The following is a 16,276-nucleotide window of genomic DNA, read 5'->3' on the forward strand; positions in this document are numbered from 1 at the left end:
TTTTAGTAGAGACGGGGTTTCACCGTCTCTACTAAAAATACAAAAAACTAGCCGGGCGAGGTGGCGGCGCCTGTAGTCCCAGCTACTTGGGAGGCTGAGGCAGGAGAATGGCATAAACCCCAGAGGCGGAGCTTGCAGTGAGCTGAGATCTGGCCACTGCACTACAGCCTGGGCGACAGAGCGAGACTCCGTCTCAAAAAAAAAAAAAAAAGAAGAAATAATAGTTTATTTTAAAGACGAACTTCCTTCAGGCCTCCTTGCTTTATGCTAATAACTCTTTGTTAAGCCCTATCCTATGTAACTGTTAGACATGCTCACATGCACATAGGACATTCTATGTCCTTGTATTTTAACCAAAATATCTGTGATGGACGTGCTTGCAGGCATGTCCCAGCTCGCACCCTAGGCCCCTTCCTTATTTGGGAATATAATTACTTTTCTAAGTCCTTTCTTAAGCAACTTCCTCTTTTCCTTTATCCTTCCATTACTTTTACCTATTTAGAAAAGTTTTAAACAGCCAACTGGGTTTTAGTTTAGATTGTGCGGTCTGGCTCAAGCCGATGGACACAGGACACAGTAGCAGGGACAAACTGCGTAAGGGCTAAAAATTGCTTCCCTCCTTTGTTCAGGTGTGCTTTTGCCATTGTTCCATCTGTGATGAGCACCCTTTCTGCAAAAAGTAAAATTGCCTTGTTGAGATAATTAAATTTATGTTCTAGTGCTATTTCTTTCCAGCACTGGGGAACAAGTATTTACATATAACAGCTGTCCATTCTTATTACTACTTAGGGCAGGGGTCCCCAAACCCTGGGCCAAGGACCAGTATGGATGGGCAGCCTATTAGGAACAGGCCACACAGCAGGAGGTGAGCGGCAGTGGGGGAGGGTAGTGTGGGGAGCGAGCATTTCCACCTGAGCTCTGCCTCCTGTCAGATCAGCAGCAGCATTAGATCTGCATAGGAAAATACTGTGAGCTGTGCATGCGAGGGATCTAGGCTGTGAGCTCCTTATGAGAATCTAATGCCTGATGATCTGAGGTAGGACATTTCGTCCCAAAACCATCCCCCCAACCCCCATCCATGGAAAAATTGTCTTACATGAAACCTGTCTCTGATGCCGAAAAGGTTGGGGACCACTGACCTGGGGACCATGGAGTCAGTCCCCAGAAGTCAGGCGATAGCCTAGCCCTGGCCTAGTTTGGGGCCTGAAAGGTGATGAGTTGGAGGTTGGGGAGGGAGAGCACCTGGACTGGAGGACTCACGGCCAAAGCCCAAACTGCCCAGAGAAGTATTAGAGGGCCTAAGGCCATACCCAGAGCTCCCTTTGCCAACCCTCCTAATCCATCTCTGAGCAAAACATCTTCTGGAGCCAGGCGAGCAGGGCCCTGGTTTGGCCACATTCTTGAGGGCCTCAAGGCTTGCTGCATCTTCCCTGGCCTCCAGTCTCAGCGTGGCTTCATCGGGCAACAGGCCTGGGACACTCAGCCTCCCTGAGCTCGCTTCCCCATCTGCACAGTGAGGAATTCGGCCGGGATGGTCACTAATGGTCTGCTATCTCCTAACACCCCCTGCATCAGAGTTCAGAACTCCCCTGCATCCCGGGAAGATGTCCACTCAACCACCCCTAGGCCGCTGGAGGCCCGAGAGGAGCAGGAGGCCAGCAGCAGGGCCACATGCCAGGCAAGAGGAGCCCCCAGGTATCCCCAACAGCTGCTTCCCAGCCAGGCTGGCACCCCCACACCAGGCAGGAGCCCCAGCACACCCCTCTCTGCAGGCATAGTGGAGCTGAGGCAGTGGTTAGGGTGTGGGGGCTCTAGACTAAGCTGCTGTATTCAAACTTGGCTTCTCCCTTCCCTGGCTTGGTGCCCTAAGATGTCTAACCGCTGTGTGCCTCAGTTTCCCCTTCTGTAAAGCACTGAGTATGAGGAGTACAAGAGAGTGACCCTAAAGCTTTCTGCTGCAGCCCAGGATCCTATACTAGCAGCTAGGAGACCCTATACTAGCGGCTAGGAGACCCTGCCAGACTCGTGCCTGACCCATGTGCCTGCCCGGCCACCCCTGGTGCCAGCTCCCAGAACTTGGCACAGCATCACTGCCTCCCCAAAGCCTCCCCCCCCGGCTGGGTTTGGGTGCCCCACCCAGACCTCTTCCAACCCCCGACATGGGCCACGTCCTGTCCTCACTGCCTGGTGACTCATCAGCTTACCCACCCCCACCCATGCTCCTGTTGGAGGCTGAGCGTAGTCACACTTAGTGCCCCTCTGCGGCCTGGCACAGAGCCAGGCCCAAGCATCCCTGGAACAAAGGAGCTTCCACCTGTGATGCAGGTGGGAGGCGGCAGGCCTCACCCCTTTCTCCTGGTTCCCACCCTGGCTCCCACACAGGCGCAGGTCAGAGAGGAGGCAGGAGAGTGGTGTGTAGACAGCCACACTGTGGGCATAGCCCTGGGTGACCAGGTGTCAGTAGTCTCCCTGAACCCCCAGCCTGATCAGCCCTGAGGTAGGGCTGGAGGAATCAGGTCTCCTGGGTTTACACTGAGCAGGGACGGGGATGGAAAGGACAGAGGTGGCCCCAGAGCCCAAACACAGCTTTGAAAGTAGTGGAGGCCCACCCACTCACTGGAGGGTCAGGGTGAAAGCTCTGCCCAGCTAGTGTGGGTGGCTCCGGCCCCGAGAGCAAGAGAGAATCAGACCTCAGGGTTGGAGGAGGCTGGAGCCATCCCAGGAGCACCCACAAGAGCTGAGTATGCTGTTGAGCGGCTTCTCCAGCCTTGGAGGTCATCCAGTCCTCCCAGCCATCCTCCCTGAGCAGGTGCTGGCTCCTCCACGCAGCCTGCCCCTCCAGTGGGCCCCAGGCCTGCAGCTCACCCTGCTCCCAGCCTCCGGAAGGCTTTCCCTTCCCCCACTGGATGCCTTCCGGTTCTCTCCAGTACCTCAGACTGCGGGGGTCAAGGGGTGGGGGGCGGGCACCAGGCCATGCTCTCTGGGCCACATTCCTCAGGCCACCCTCCGGATGTTCTGGCACCTTCCATTCCAGCTGTGGGCAGGACAAGCCTGGTTTCCCCCACCACCCTCAGTCTGCCAGCTGTGCCTCTGTTAGCAAAGCCTGGGGCCATGTCCGTCCTCGAAGCCTGGCTGCCCTTCCTCCTCAGGGTCCCACAGCCGGGCTGTGTTCCTGCTGGTGTCTGGAATGCTTGGAGGTAAGAAAGGAATTCCTCCGGCCCATGATGGACTATGCACTCCCAGAGCCCACACCCCCGCCAACACACACTCCTGCCTTGGGTCTGCGGAGGATACACATGCACTGCAGCGCCTCACACAGGTCCCCAGGACAGCACACACCCGCACCCCCTTCACCCTAGAAAGCGTGTGCACCTGCCGGGCGCACACAGGGCGGAGCGGCCCTGCCAGGCTTCCCCGCCGGCGGGATGGCCTGGGGGCAGAGGCGTGTTGCCTACAGGTCGGGGTTCTGGTGGCTGCACACGACGCCCGCATCCTCGTCGTGCTCGCAGTTATGGGTGCCCACGCCGTTGTGCTGGCACTCCAGCAGGTTGCGCTCCCAGCCCGCGCAACGCACATTGTCCAGCAGAATGGGCAGCGAGCCGCCCTGGCCGAACTCGGCGCTCTTGACGGCGCGCACGGCGTAGGCAAACCCCAGCTGGCGACACACGACGGCGGCGCCGTTGATGTTCCAGGAGTCGTCGCACACGGTGCCCCAGCGTCCGCCCACGAACACCTCCACGCGCCCGCTGCCGGAGCTCAGGCCCGCAGGCCGTACCAGGCGCACCTCACCATCCCGGAACGCCCGGTTCGCCGAGTTCAGCCGCCCCCGCCGGCGCCCGCCGCCCCTGCGGCTCCCTGGCTGCTGGGTGGGCCGCGCTGGCCGCGGGGTGGGCGGGGGCGGAGCGACCGTGGGGCGCCTGCGGCGGGGCGCCCGGGTGGGCGCCCGCGCTGTAGGCCGCGCGGTGCTCGGTGTCTTCGGGATGAACTCTGCGCAGAGGAAGAGTATGCCATCAGAGGGATCCAGGAGCTGCCCACCCTATGCTGCCCTACAACCTGTGCGGAGAGGCCGGACTCAGGGAAGGATGTCCTGGGTCTGCCCTGCACTCACACCCAGAATGCATCACACAGGATGCCGCCCCTGCTCCCAGTGGTGCTTCCCAGGTCACCTGGACCCAGCAAGATGCCAGCCTGGACTCAAGCGCCAGGGGCTTTTTCAGTCATGCAGCAAACACTGGCAACTGCTTTGTGCCAGTCTGCTGTTGCTGTGTCTCCCTACCCCAAGCCCGGCCTTCCTAGGAGTCCCCAGGTTGGGCGGGGGGAGCCAACCCCTGGCACTTCACAACTCGGGAAGGCAACGGAAAGGAAGGAGTGTCTGGGAAGTCTGCAAGGCACCGTTTCTTCTTCCAGGCCTTGGTTGTGAGGGTGAAGAAGCTGAGGCCCACAGATGGGTAAAAACTGCTGCAGGTCTATGGTGGCCAGTGGCCAGCAGGCTGGGAACGGGATGCGCACAGGGATCCCTGGGGTCAGGGCGAATCTCTCCTCCTCACTCCCAAGGTTGGCACCTGTCACAGCGGGTACGATGGGGGTGCTCTGGTTGTCTGGCTGGGGAACAAGGCAGAGCCCCTATACCCCCCGACAGAGCCTGAGTGCAATCAGTGCTAGGGAGCTGAGGTAGGTGGTTCCCTTTGTCCCTGCAGAATGTGGGGACACGCTTGGCCCAGGTCAGCCACAGGAATAGACCTCAATCTCCACTTTGCTGTGCCCAGCCCTACTCCACACGGGTGCAGTGCCAGGCACTGGGCCCCGCCATGTGTGACAACCCAAGACTGTTCAGTTACCATGGGGAGGATCCCGGGACCGCCGGGCCAGATCTCTTTAATCTCTTTAATCTCTTTAATCCGGCCCCACCTCCGCCAGTCGCACTTTGAAAACCACTGAGAGGGAGCTGAGAAAGGGCTTCTCAGCACAAGGCCAAGCACAGGCCAGGGCCCGGAGCACCGTGACATGGACAAGGTGCTCCCTGTCCCTGCACCCTGGCCCCTGGCCCACACCTCCTGCTCCTCAGGCTGCCTCACCTCTCCCACTGTGGCTCTCGCTGTTCCCCCTGCCTGCACTGCCACCCCCATCAGTGCATCCCTGAGTGAACCTCCCTCTTGGTGCCAACCCTCCTTGGTGCACTCCCCTAGGTGCACCCCCCCCCCCCGTGTAACGCCCTCCCAGGTGCATCCCCCACTCTGCACCCTCCCTCAGTGCCATTCCCCTAGGTGCCACCCCCCTTAGTGCATCCCCCCATTGGTGCACCCTTCCTCTTCTTTTCAGACTCCAGGAACCCCTACCCCTGACCCCAGTCTCCACTGTTCTGGGTGGGTTCCCACGGTACCTGGCACACACTTCAATCATGAGGCCTGGGACAGTAAATGACATCTCTGTCTGTCCCAGCCAGAACAGGGCCTGGTTTGACTTCTCAATGTGGCTCCGGCATCCAGCGTGGAGCCAGTAACTAACAAAAGTGCCAGAAACTGCTGAATGAATGAATGAAAAACTCACCAAGCCCTGAAACCAACTGCGACCAGAACTCACTTCCAAAATCACTGAGCTCAGACCCTTCGCCCTCTACCCCGGGTACCTCTTCTGCCCAGGTGCTTAGCCTCCCTCTCTTCTTGCCCTCCCCACCCCCACACACACCCAGTCTGCCAATGGGTGGCCTGCTGAGCCCACTTGGCCTGCTGAAATATTTTCCTTGGCCCACAGAGTGATTTTTAAAATTCTGAACTAGTTGCCAACACTTTGAATTGGGAGGTTGTACCTAACAGGCTGAGAAGGCGAGGACCGCAGTGTCTCACCGTGTGCTGTATCCCCAGGGCAGGGCACGGGTCCGTGGTGAATGAGTGAATGGGGGGATTTTCTGCTTCTCTGAAGAACTGGAAGACCTGGCAACACGGGGTCTTTGTTCCCACGTAACTTGGGCCCAGGGGAATAGCCCCAACCTGGAACATCCTCTTCCCCCTGGCCCCAGGCCCCATGGGCAGTCATTTGTGGCCCTGCTCTGCCATCTCTCCTCACCAGGCTTGTCAACAATCTACGAAGGCCCAGCCCACATGCCAGCCCCTCCCACAAATAACTCTTCCAGTCTCCTTTGCTTACACACAGATACATCCCCTTTCTCTGTCCCTCCCAAGAACTCAGAGCATACCTTGCCTGGCACTAGCTATTTTTCTCTTGGTTTAAGGAATTGTGACCAATCAAGCAAGACCCAGTTTAGTAAAAGTCCCATCCACCTTACCACCATGTCTAATGTGTGCCAGGCACAGTGCTAGGCACAGGGGCTGAAGAGGGACATCTAGGTCCAGCTGGTAAGACCCGTGTCTGGCTGGAAAGGCAGCCGTTGTGGGCTGCGGGATCTCTCCCCCAACCCTCAGTGTCCCACTGGCGAGCACTTACTTTCTTTGGGCACAAAGGGGATGAGGCGGCTTCTGATCTTCACCTGAGCAGGCTGGATCTGACACTTGCCAGGTGGTGCCCGCCTGCCAATGACACACAGGAGGTTATCAGTCTCACTCTGGGAGCCCACCCTGAGGTTGCCCCCTGCCATTGTCTTTCCCCTGCAGTGAGGCAGGCATGAACAGCAACGATAGTAACAGGCGGCCATTTACCATGCACCTGCTGTGTGGCCTGTGGCATCCCTGCCCACTCCATGCCCCCAGGATTCTAAGAGCTCCAGGGCATGAATCCCCTATGACAGCCCACTGGCTGCATGCTCAGCCTCTGCCAGGATAGCACCGGGGCTGGAGGCTTACTGTTTCCCAAGACACTTCTGATCCAGAGCATGGACTCTGTCCTCAGGGTGTGAACAAATGCCAGTCTCTCTACTCCCCCAGCCTGCCATCAGATTCCTGAAATGCAGCCTGGTTCCTGCCCGCCACCCTCTCCCACCAGCTCCACAGCCTTTGAGGAGGGTCTCTCTCAGACCCTCTGGTTCCTGGATTTCTGAGGATGCAGAATCTGAGAGATTCCTCTGCCTGGAACCATCTAAAGGACGGGGCAGGGGTGAGGAAAGCAAGCCTTGGGCCTGGAGGCAGAGCTGAGGGATTTGGGGCCTTGGAGTGTGGGGTTTGCGAGAGCAGGGAGACAAAAGAGGCAGAGAAGGGTGCCAGGGCTAGGAATTGGGTCTCCTTTGACATTTTTGAGGGCACAGTAGGAAATGGAATTCCGTTTTAATTAGTTTTTGGCCGTCGATCTGTGATTCTTTGGGAATGACCCCATTCCAGGACAGACCCACGTGGGCCCACGACTTCAATAGGATTTCAGTGGAAAGGCCAAGGGGTGAAGTAGCCACGTGACACGGAGTGGCCTCCAGACAGGCTTGGCCGAAGAGGGACACAAAAGAGAAACAAGGGTCTTTGTCCCCAGAGGCTGCAGAAACACAACCAGGCACACACACTTCTCAAAGCTGCAGGAAAAGCGAGGTTTTTTCTTGCTCTGACCTCCAGAGAACATCCACACACTTTCGACAGACCCAGTGGGGCTTTTGTTCCTTAAGGAAATTGCGTTAAAAGTCTTTGTTATGCAAAAGGGTAGGATGTCCACCCCAAAACGCCACAGTGGTTATGTGTGGGTAGTAAGAGATGACCTGACCCTACCTCCTCCACTCCCCATTTATTTCATTTTCCAAATGTTCTATAATGGGACCTCTGTGCAATACGTGTGGGTGCAAAGAAACAGTTATTCCAAGCCAGGAGAATGAAGGGAGGAGAAGGGTCAGGGCGGGAGGGAGGAATCTCGCCCACTTCTGGCTCCTAACACAAGACTGTGAGCAAGAGAACTCCCTAAGTCTTGCTGGGTCCCTCTCTATGACATGGGGACAACAAGCCAATAGGGAAACGGTGTTGGAAAAACCAAAGATGATGGATCTAAGGCAACATCTGGCATGAATTAGGCACTCGTTTGGTATATGTAACATTTCCTCAGAGAAGCATTCTTTTCTGAAAATTGGCAATAACCTAAAATTCCGAGGAATAAGTTATAGTGACTCAGCAGAAAATCACACAGCCATTAGAAACGGTTTTTTTGAGGGTGATGTTTGCAACATTTAGACAAAATGGGCATAAGTGAAGGAAAAAGAACCAAGTCTGCGTGTGATCCAAATACAACCATGTAAATCCTGGCACTGCATAGATAACGATGGTCAGGACCTCATGGAAATGAGAAGGAAGGGATGGAAGGAGGAAGTGATTATGTTTTATTTGATAAAAAGTCATGTCAATAATTTACGTGTGCTTTTAAAACAAACAAGCAAAAAAAAAAAGTCTGTAAACAAGGAAAGTGAGAAGCTGCCACAAACAGGGCAAGCTAAGGAGATGCAACCACTAAAGGTAACATGGGATCCTGGAACAGGAAAAGGGCATTGGAGAACAACTAGAAACATCCTTTGAAAAAGAGTGTGGAGTCCAGGTGTGGGGGCTCACACCTGTAATCCCAGCACTTTGGGAGGCTGAGGTGGGCCGATCACTTGAGGTCAGGAGTTCAAGACCAGCCTAGCCAACATGGCCAAACCCCATCTCTACTAAAAATACAAAAATTAGCCAGGCGTGGCGTGGTGGCAGGCATCTGTAGTCCCAGCTACTCAGGAGGCTGAGGCAGGAGAATCACTTGAACCTGAGAGGTGGAGGTTGCAATGTGCTGGGATTACAGGTGTGAGACACTGAGCCCAGTTCAAAATATTTTAAGCACAATAAGTGTTTTAGAATTTTTCTTTTTGTAAAAGTAATTAATTTTTTTAGAAACAAGGTCTCCCTCTGTTGCCCAGGCTGGACTTGAGCTCCTCCCATCTGCCTCCCAAGAACATGAAACACGCCAGCTTTTTTCAGGATTTTCCCAAACCTGGCGTGTCTCAAAGTTTAGGGTAAGTAAACACACTGAGGACTCCTAGGGTCTGCCAAATATGTGGATTCTTGGAGTGCAACCTCAGGCCTTGTGTTAGAGATAAGCACAAGCCATGTCCGCACCGGATGTTGAAGGGACATTCGGACTCCTGTGGAAACCAGCAGAGATGCGAAAATCTAAGGGCTGAGAAGCAGCTTAGAAAGCTGATCACTCATTTATTCATCCAGCATTCCTGAGTCTCTGCTCCATGCCATTTGCAGTATCTGGGCGGCCTCTGCAGAGTGAAGAGATACAGGCTTGGCCCTGAGACTCCCGGAGCAGCTGGGAGACAGTCAGTCGTGTAGCCCAGAGACTACGAGTCTGATTGAGGAGAGCTGAGGAAGCGCTGGACAGGGGCCTGGAGGGCGAAGTGGGTTGGGGAAGGTACTTGAAGAGGGTGAGGTTAAGGCACACAGCCGAGGGGTTAGGGCAGGGCTCTGGAGCCAGCGGCCTGGGCCCAACCATGGCTCTGGGCCCCGGGCCCGTGACTTTGTATCTTTGTGCTCATTTCCACCACTGTAAAATGAGCGGCTGAGGGTTTAATAAGCTGCACACGGAAGGAGTTGGGACACGGCCTGGCACGGCGCTTCTGGCCTTACAGCTAGAAGGGAAGCCGGGGAGATGGAGCCGGCGAAGGGAGCCCCAGTGTGTTTTCCCCAGTGGAAGACAGACAACAGGAGGATGGGCAGGCATGGGGCGGGGACACACAGGGATCAGGGTGTCACCTGGGAGGCATCGCAGAGGCAAATTGGGGGCTGGGTTGCGGGAATGCAGGGGCAGCCCAGGAAATGAGGAATGAGGGGCCTGCTAGACAGGAGGAAGACGCAGGGAGGGCGGGCCAGGCAAGAAAGCTGAGTGAAGCCTCCGCCCTCAGCCCCAGTCGCCTCTCCATCTCCCTCTTATCCTAACAGACCTGTGCTTTGAGGCGTGCAGACCCGGGTCTGAATCCTGGGTCTGCCCCTTGCCGGAGGAACTGAGGCGAATCACGTCCCTCTCTGGGCCTCAGGGTTCTTGTCTGGAAATGGGGATTAATAGTGCCCACCTGAGGGCAAGGCGGAGGGGACAGGCCAATGGAGCTAGGAGGCCTGACGGAGAGCAGGCGCTCACTGTCCTGGAGGCCGGGACTCACCTGGACGGGTCAGTTATTTTGTAGACAACCCCGCGTGGAGCTGTGGCACTCGGCTCCCCTGTCGACATGAAGTACAGCTCCCCTTTGAACAGAACAAAGTGACCAGTGAGACCCCCACCTAGAATACGGTCCCAGCCAGCCCCGCCTCACCAGCCCGCTCCCCGCAGGCTTGGAAATCGACCCCAACCCCAGCTAGCCATCACGTGAGGCATCCCAGCTCAGTCTAGCTGTCCAGTCCCCAGAAAGGGAAACTGAGGCTAGGTGAGGCGTTGGGTTGTGCCCAAGGGCCTCTGGAGCCTGGTCTCCTGGGTGTCAGGCGCTCTGCCTGGACCCAGCCAGGCTCACACCTCCACTCTTGCCTTTTCCCGGTGACCCAGCACCACCCCTGTCACCTACCTGGGTTTCATGCCCAGCCCCACACACCTCTGGGCACACACGAGGGGGTTACAGCCCAGCTCCCCAACTGACTGCTTCCGGGGGACCCGCAGGCACATGTGGCTCTCTGAGCCTCAGCTTCCTCATCTCTAAAATGGGCAGGCCTCATTGGGCTGTTACAAGGATTGAAGAGCGCAGAGCGTGTGCCTAATCAGCATTAGCTAGCTATGATTGCGGTCGTCATCTGGGATTTGGGCCCTGCCAGGTCCTCGAGGCCAGGATGTCTCTCTACTGACAGCAAGGACCTCCCAGGCAGGAGCAGAGTACATGGCTGGGAGGGTAGGTCCTAGCCCCTCTGCTTGGTCACCTGTGATCTCCAGCAGCTGTGTGATGGCCCCATTCTGAGCCTCAACTTCTCCCCGTCTCACAGCTGCGCTGAAAATGTAACCGTTAGAGTTCTGAGTCCCTGGTGCTGAGGACTGTCTCAGGGAATGTAGGTTCTCCCTGCTCCTTCCACTCCAATCCTCCCTCCTAACCCCTGCTGCCAGGGGTATCTATGTCCTGAAAACAGGCTGCGTTATTCCTACATCACAGCTGAGAGAAAAAAAAAAAAAAAAAGGCTGGAGGCTCAGAGAAGTCAAGTGATTTGTCCTGAGTCACACAGCTAGTGAATGGTTAAGCCAGGACTAGAACTCAGGAAAGTCTGCTGCCCCAGCCCCACACCAATATCGGATGCGTGGTGGCTGGGAGCCCAGACACGAGCCACACATGACTCATCCTGAGGGTTCAGCCAGGCTAATACCTGTGTCCTTGTAAAAGGATAGCAGAGAGCTCGGCTGCGCTCGGGGCAGGGAGGGAGGTTTCCCCGCAGAGAGGCTGAGACAGACAGCTTGGTAACAGGTTGGAGAAAAAAGCATATCCCTGGGGACAGGTGCAGTCAGGGAGGGCTGCATGGGGGTGGGGTCTGAGAAGCAAGGCACAGGAAACTCGGGAAATGCAAAGGGAAGGCACTTGAGGGTTAAATTGTGTAACCTGGGTGGACCCAGCTGTGATGGGGCTGGGGGATGAGGCAAGCACTACACTGAGTGGTCAAACGCCCCTGACCCCCAAACCCAGGGGCACCAGCCCCACTGGGGAGGTCGGGAGAGGGACTGTAGGCCCACATGGTGATGATGCAGCCTGCAGCAGTGGGGGTCCCCGGGTGAGACGTCCCTGCTGGGAAGTCCATGGGCACAGCCCTAAATTGGTCAGACATCCTTGGGCCGTCCACTCCCCTCTGGGCCTCTTTCTGGAGTGAGCCACCAGGAGCAGCCCTGGTCTCCTCTGTTCCAACCCCTTGAGGAACTCTCTGGTTCATCTGGCCAACCAACCTTAAGGCCCCCTCTGGGAGGTGTCCAGGGGCCAGGTGGCGCATGGTGCCCCTCCTCCATAACCAGGCGTTCATAGTCAGCCACAGTTTCCCCATTGGTAAAATGACAAGGCTGGACCAGGCAGACTGCAAGGCCCCTTCCAGCCATGATCTGCTGGGAGCTGTAGCCCCCAACCCTCTGCACACACAGGGAGCCCCCGCGGGTGCTGCCAAGCCCGCCCAGGGCTGCTGTTGAGACTCAGAAAACAATGCTCCAAAACGAAGGCCTCAGAAGCTGCCTCCAAAGCAAAAGATTTTCTCTGACCTTCTCCTGCCCTCCTGTCTCTCAGTCCTATTCTTCCCTGAGGTGTCATAGAACCTAGAATCTCTCTTTCCCATGGCAGATAATAGAAACCAGCACACATTTCCCCCAAAGCCAGTCATAGAACCTAAAAATATTATTGTAACTCTCCCCCAACCTTTCTGTGTAAAACTGGCCATAAAGAAATTATGTGAGACCAGGCATGGTGGCTCACACCTATATTCCCAGCACTTTGGAAGGCCGAGGCGTGCGGATCACTTGAGGTCAGCAGTTTGAGAACAGCCTGGCCAACATGGCGAAACCCCATCTCTACTAAAAATACAAAAATTAGCCAGGCGTGGTGGTGCACACCTGTAGTCCTAGCTACTCGGGAGGCTGAGGTATGAGAATAGCTTGAACCTGGGAGGCAGAGGCTGCAGTGAACCAAGATCACACCACTGCACTCCAGCCTAGGCGATAGAGCAAGACCCTGTCTCAAAAACAAACAAACAAACAAAAAAACCCACAACAACAACAACAGCAACAACAAAGAAATTATCTGGGTCAGATATGGTGGTTCATGCCTGTAATCCCAGCACTTTTGGAGGCCGAGGCAGGGGATCACCTGAGCCCAGGAGTTCCACATCTGCCTAGGCAACACAGCAAGACCCCACCTCTACAGACTATTTAAAAAATAGCCAGGCATAGTTACATGAGCCTGTAGTCCCAGCTACTTGGGAGGCTGAGGCAGAAGGATTGCCCAGGAGTTTGAGGCTGCAGGGAGCCACGATGGCGCCACCACATTCCTGCCCGGATGACAGAGCAAGACTCTGCCTCTAAAATAAAGAAGAAGGAGATGATCTGACCTGTTTGACCCATTTGCAGGTCATCAGACTCCCATTCCAGGGAGAGCCCCATAGCCAGAAGGAAGGAATGCAAGCGCAGAGAGGCCAACAAGAATCTAGACACACAGGCTGTGCTGGCTCTCCCACTCAACCAGCATGAGCTCAGGCCCTTTTTGTCCAATCACATTTCTACACGGCTGCCCATACTTTGTTGCACCTGAGCATAAAAAGGGACAATTTCTCGGCCGGGTGTGGTGGCTCATACCTGTAATCCCAGCACTTTGGGGTCACCTGAGGTCAGAAATTTGAGACCAGGCTAGCCAACATGGTGAAACTCCGTCGCTACTAAAAAAATACAAAAATTAGCCAGGTGTGGTGGCGCGTGCCAGTAATCCCAGCTACTTGGAAGGCTGAGGTATGAGAATGGCTTGAACCTGGGAGGTTGGGAGGTGGAGGCTGCAGGTTGCAGTGAGCCGAGATTGCACCACTTCACTCCAGCCTGGGCAACAAGAGCGAAGCTCTGTCTCGCGGGGTGGGGGTGGGGGGGAAGTTCCATGAACTTTCAGAGGGCAAAGGGGACGTTTTCCCTTGGTGGGACACTGAGCCACCTTCCTGGTCTCTGTGGTGCGGACTGTCCCTGGAGCACACTGGGCCAGCAGAGGTACTCATTTTGTAATTTGCAAGTGTTGGAACAATTAGAGAAGCAGCGGCAGGAGCCAGGAGCAGGGGAAAGTTTGTTTGCGTTGGACCCCTGGGCTCCGGGCTCCGTGCCGTCCAGAGGCTGCTGCCAGAACTGTCCCTGGGCCGCCAGTCTCACTGGTGCCTCCTTCTGGTTTTCCACACTCGGGTGTCAGTCAGAGGGCTGAGGAATGGCCTTTTGGGAACTGTACCTTCCTTCCAGGCCCTGCCTCTGTGGGGGAGGGGCACCCCTGCTTCTAAAACACATTAACCCCCTACTGACCAAAAGAAAGGGCTTTCAAGGGCCCAGAGGGCTTAGGAATGGCTGTGGGGGCTGGGGGCTGCCTTTTTGGAAATTCAGATTCTGACAGTTCAACAAAGGTTTCCCAGACTCAGCCCTAGGGGCTCTGGGCACTGAGCCGGGCAGGGGACACCCCTCCAAAGGCCCCTGGGCGGGCGTTGCCTAGCAACCCCAATAAGCATCCATTAGGGCCCGCTGGGGGCCCCTGGGCTTTTGTCCAGGAACAATCCTCGGGCTAAGCACAAAGGCAGGAGGCTGGAGCAGGATCCAGTCTCCACCGGCCCCTCTTCCTCTCCCCTCCCACTCTGTCCCTAGTGTTGAAAACACAAGTGCCTAGATTCAGGATCCACTAACCGACAAGAAGGCTGTGTCCACCCGCTTTGAAATACTTATGTGGCTTCATTTAATGGCCCAAATCCATTTGCCATCAGGAACTCCAGGCCAGGGGAGGTCTCTGGGGAGGCTCTCTTCCACCACCTGCCTGCATTTCCACCATTCCAGATCCTTCCTGGCCGGCTAACCGGCATGGATGCTTACCCATGTTATTAGTCTAGAGCTCACGGCAACCTTACCCAGGGTGAGGTGGGCTGAGAGGAAGAAAGGGGCCACTACTTGCATTTTCCATAGGAACAAGTGGGAGCTCAGAGAGCTGAAGACGCCCGAGGAGGTGTCAGAGGCATATGAACCAGAGCAACTCCATCTTAAATAAGAGCTGGGTAAAATAAGGCTGAAACCTACTGGGCTGCATTCCCAGACAGTTAAGGCATTCTGTCACAGGATGAGACAGGAGATCGGCACAAAATACAGACCTTGCTGATAAAACAGTTTGCAGTAAAGAAGCCGGCTAAAACCCACCATGACCAAGACGGCCACGAGAGTGACCTCTGGTCGTCCTCACTGCTACACTCCCACGGGCACCGTGACAGTTTACAAATGCCATGGCAACATCAGGAAGTGACCCTATATGGTCTAAAAAGGGAAGGCATGAATCATCCACTCCCTGTTTAGCACATCATCAAGAAAGAACCATAAAAACTGGGCAGCCAGCAGCCCTTGGGGCTGCTCTGTCTATGGAGTAGCCATTCTTCTATTCCTTTACTTTCGCTTTACTCTATGGACTTACCCCCAATTCCTTCTTACGTGAGATCCAAGAACCCTCTCTTGGGCTCTAGACTGGGATCCCTCTTCTCTAACAGAGGCACATGCAAAGTCTGGAGCCCAGGAAACATCTTCCTCCCAGGTGGGAACTAGTTTCAGGCCTGTATGGTCCTTCCCCTACATCAGAGACCAGAAGGACCACAGGATGGAGGACCAGTCCCAGGCATGAGCAACCAGCAAGGAGAGGTCTCAGCAGTGCTCACCGGCCTCATCCTCCCCGAAGGAGATGATGTACGGGTAGTAGTTGTTGATGAGGCCTGGGAACTCACAGGTCTGGCCACGGCCCATGCAGATCTCACTGTAGTGCCACTGGCCTGTCTCTGGGTTCTCTTGGAGGGACATCAGACGCCTGCAATGGAAGACGAACTGTGAGGTCATGCCTGGCATGGCACCCAGGGGAACCTACCCACCCATCCATCCATCCGTCCCACCCTCCCTCCCTCTCTCCTTCCTTCCCTCCATCCTTCCACCATCCATCTACTCCTCCGTTCACCCACTGATCCATGCAAGGACCATACAAAATTCACAGAGCCCAGTGCAGAATGAGCATGCAGGGCCACTTGTTCAAAACATATTAAGAATTCAAGATGGTGACCTCAGAGCATGAGATCAAGTGTGAACCTTTCTGAGCATGGGGCCCTGTGTGACTGCACATGTGGTATGTCCATGAAGCCATCATTGTGTGCAGTCTTCACCAAGCACCTACCAGAAACCCACAGGGATGAACAAGACCAGCTTGGTTACTGCCCCCTGAATGCAATCCAGCCCACTGGATCCTGCAGAGGGAACAGCGCTTTCAAGAGTTCACCAGTTTCAGAACCTGACAAGCGCTGGAGCTTCAACGTCTTTGGAATATGCTAACCTTGCTCCTTACTCCCATCGCTGATTATCAATCACCTATTGATACTTCCAGGTCCTGCTTAGAGATGTCCCCTCCTCTGTGAAGCCCTCCCTGAAGGCCGCCATGCTGAGCTCCCCCACACTGTGCACAGGCTCTCTGAGGTTGCAGTGCAGTGGACTGAATGGGTCTGTCTCCCTGGCTCGGGTACTAGGGGTCCTCTTCATCTCTGTCATCCTGGCTCTTGCCTAACCCAGCAGAGGGGCTGGGGAAATACTGGCAAAATTAGTTGAATTTCTGTGGTCAGGAGACTTGGGCCCTCCTGGGAAGGATAGAAGGGAGAAAGGACAATCAGGGGTAAAAACAGAGGCTTCATCTACA

At 55.7% G+C, this 16,276-nt stretch overlaps 1 protein-coding gene across 1 annotated transcript in view; it reads right to left on the bottom strand.

Moving 5' to 3' along the window:
• Positions 1–2,409: 2,409 nt before the first annotated feature.
• Positions 2,410–16,276, bottom strand: part of HHIPL1 (HHIP like 1) — a 24,653-nt gene continuing 10,786 nt past the window's right edge. Inside the window, exons 2-6 of the mRNA XM_026455089.1 lie at positions 15,764–15,833; positions 15,261–15,406; positions 10,052–10,133; positions 6,442–6,524; positions 2,410–3,987 (exon numbers count right to left, since the gene is read on the bottom strand). Coding sequence (XP_026310874.1) covers positions 3,452–3,987; positions 6,442–6,524; positions 10,052–10,133; positions 15,261–15,406; positions 15,764–15,833 — 917 coding nt within the window. The 3' untranslated portion in view covers positions 2,410–3,451. The remainder of the gene's footprint in view (positions 3,988–6,441; positions 6,525–10,051; positions 10,134–15,260; positions 15,407–15,763; positions 15,834–16,276) is intronic.

This window comes from Piliocolobus tephrosceles, chromosome 6, assembly GCF_002776525.5.
Source record: "Piliocolobus tephrosceles isolate RC106 chromosome 6, ASM277652v3, whole genome shotgun sequence".
Taxonomy (NCBI): domain Eukaryota; kingdom Metazoa; phylum Chordata; class Mammalia; order Primates; family Cercopithecidae; genus Piliocolobus; species Piliocolobus tephrosceles.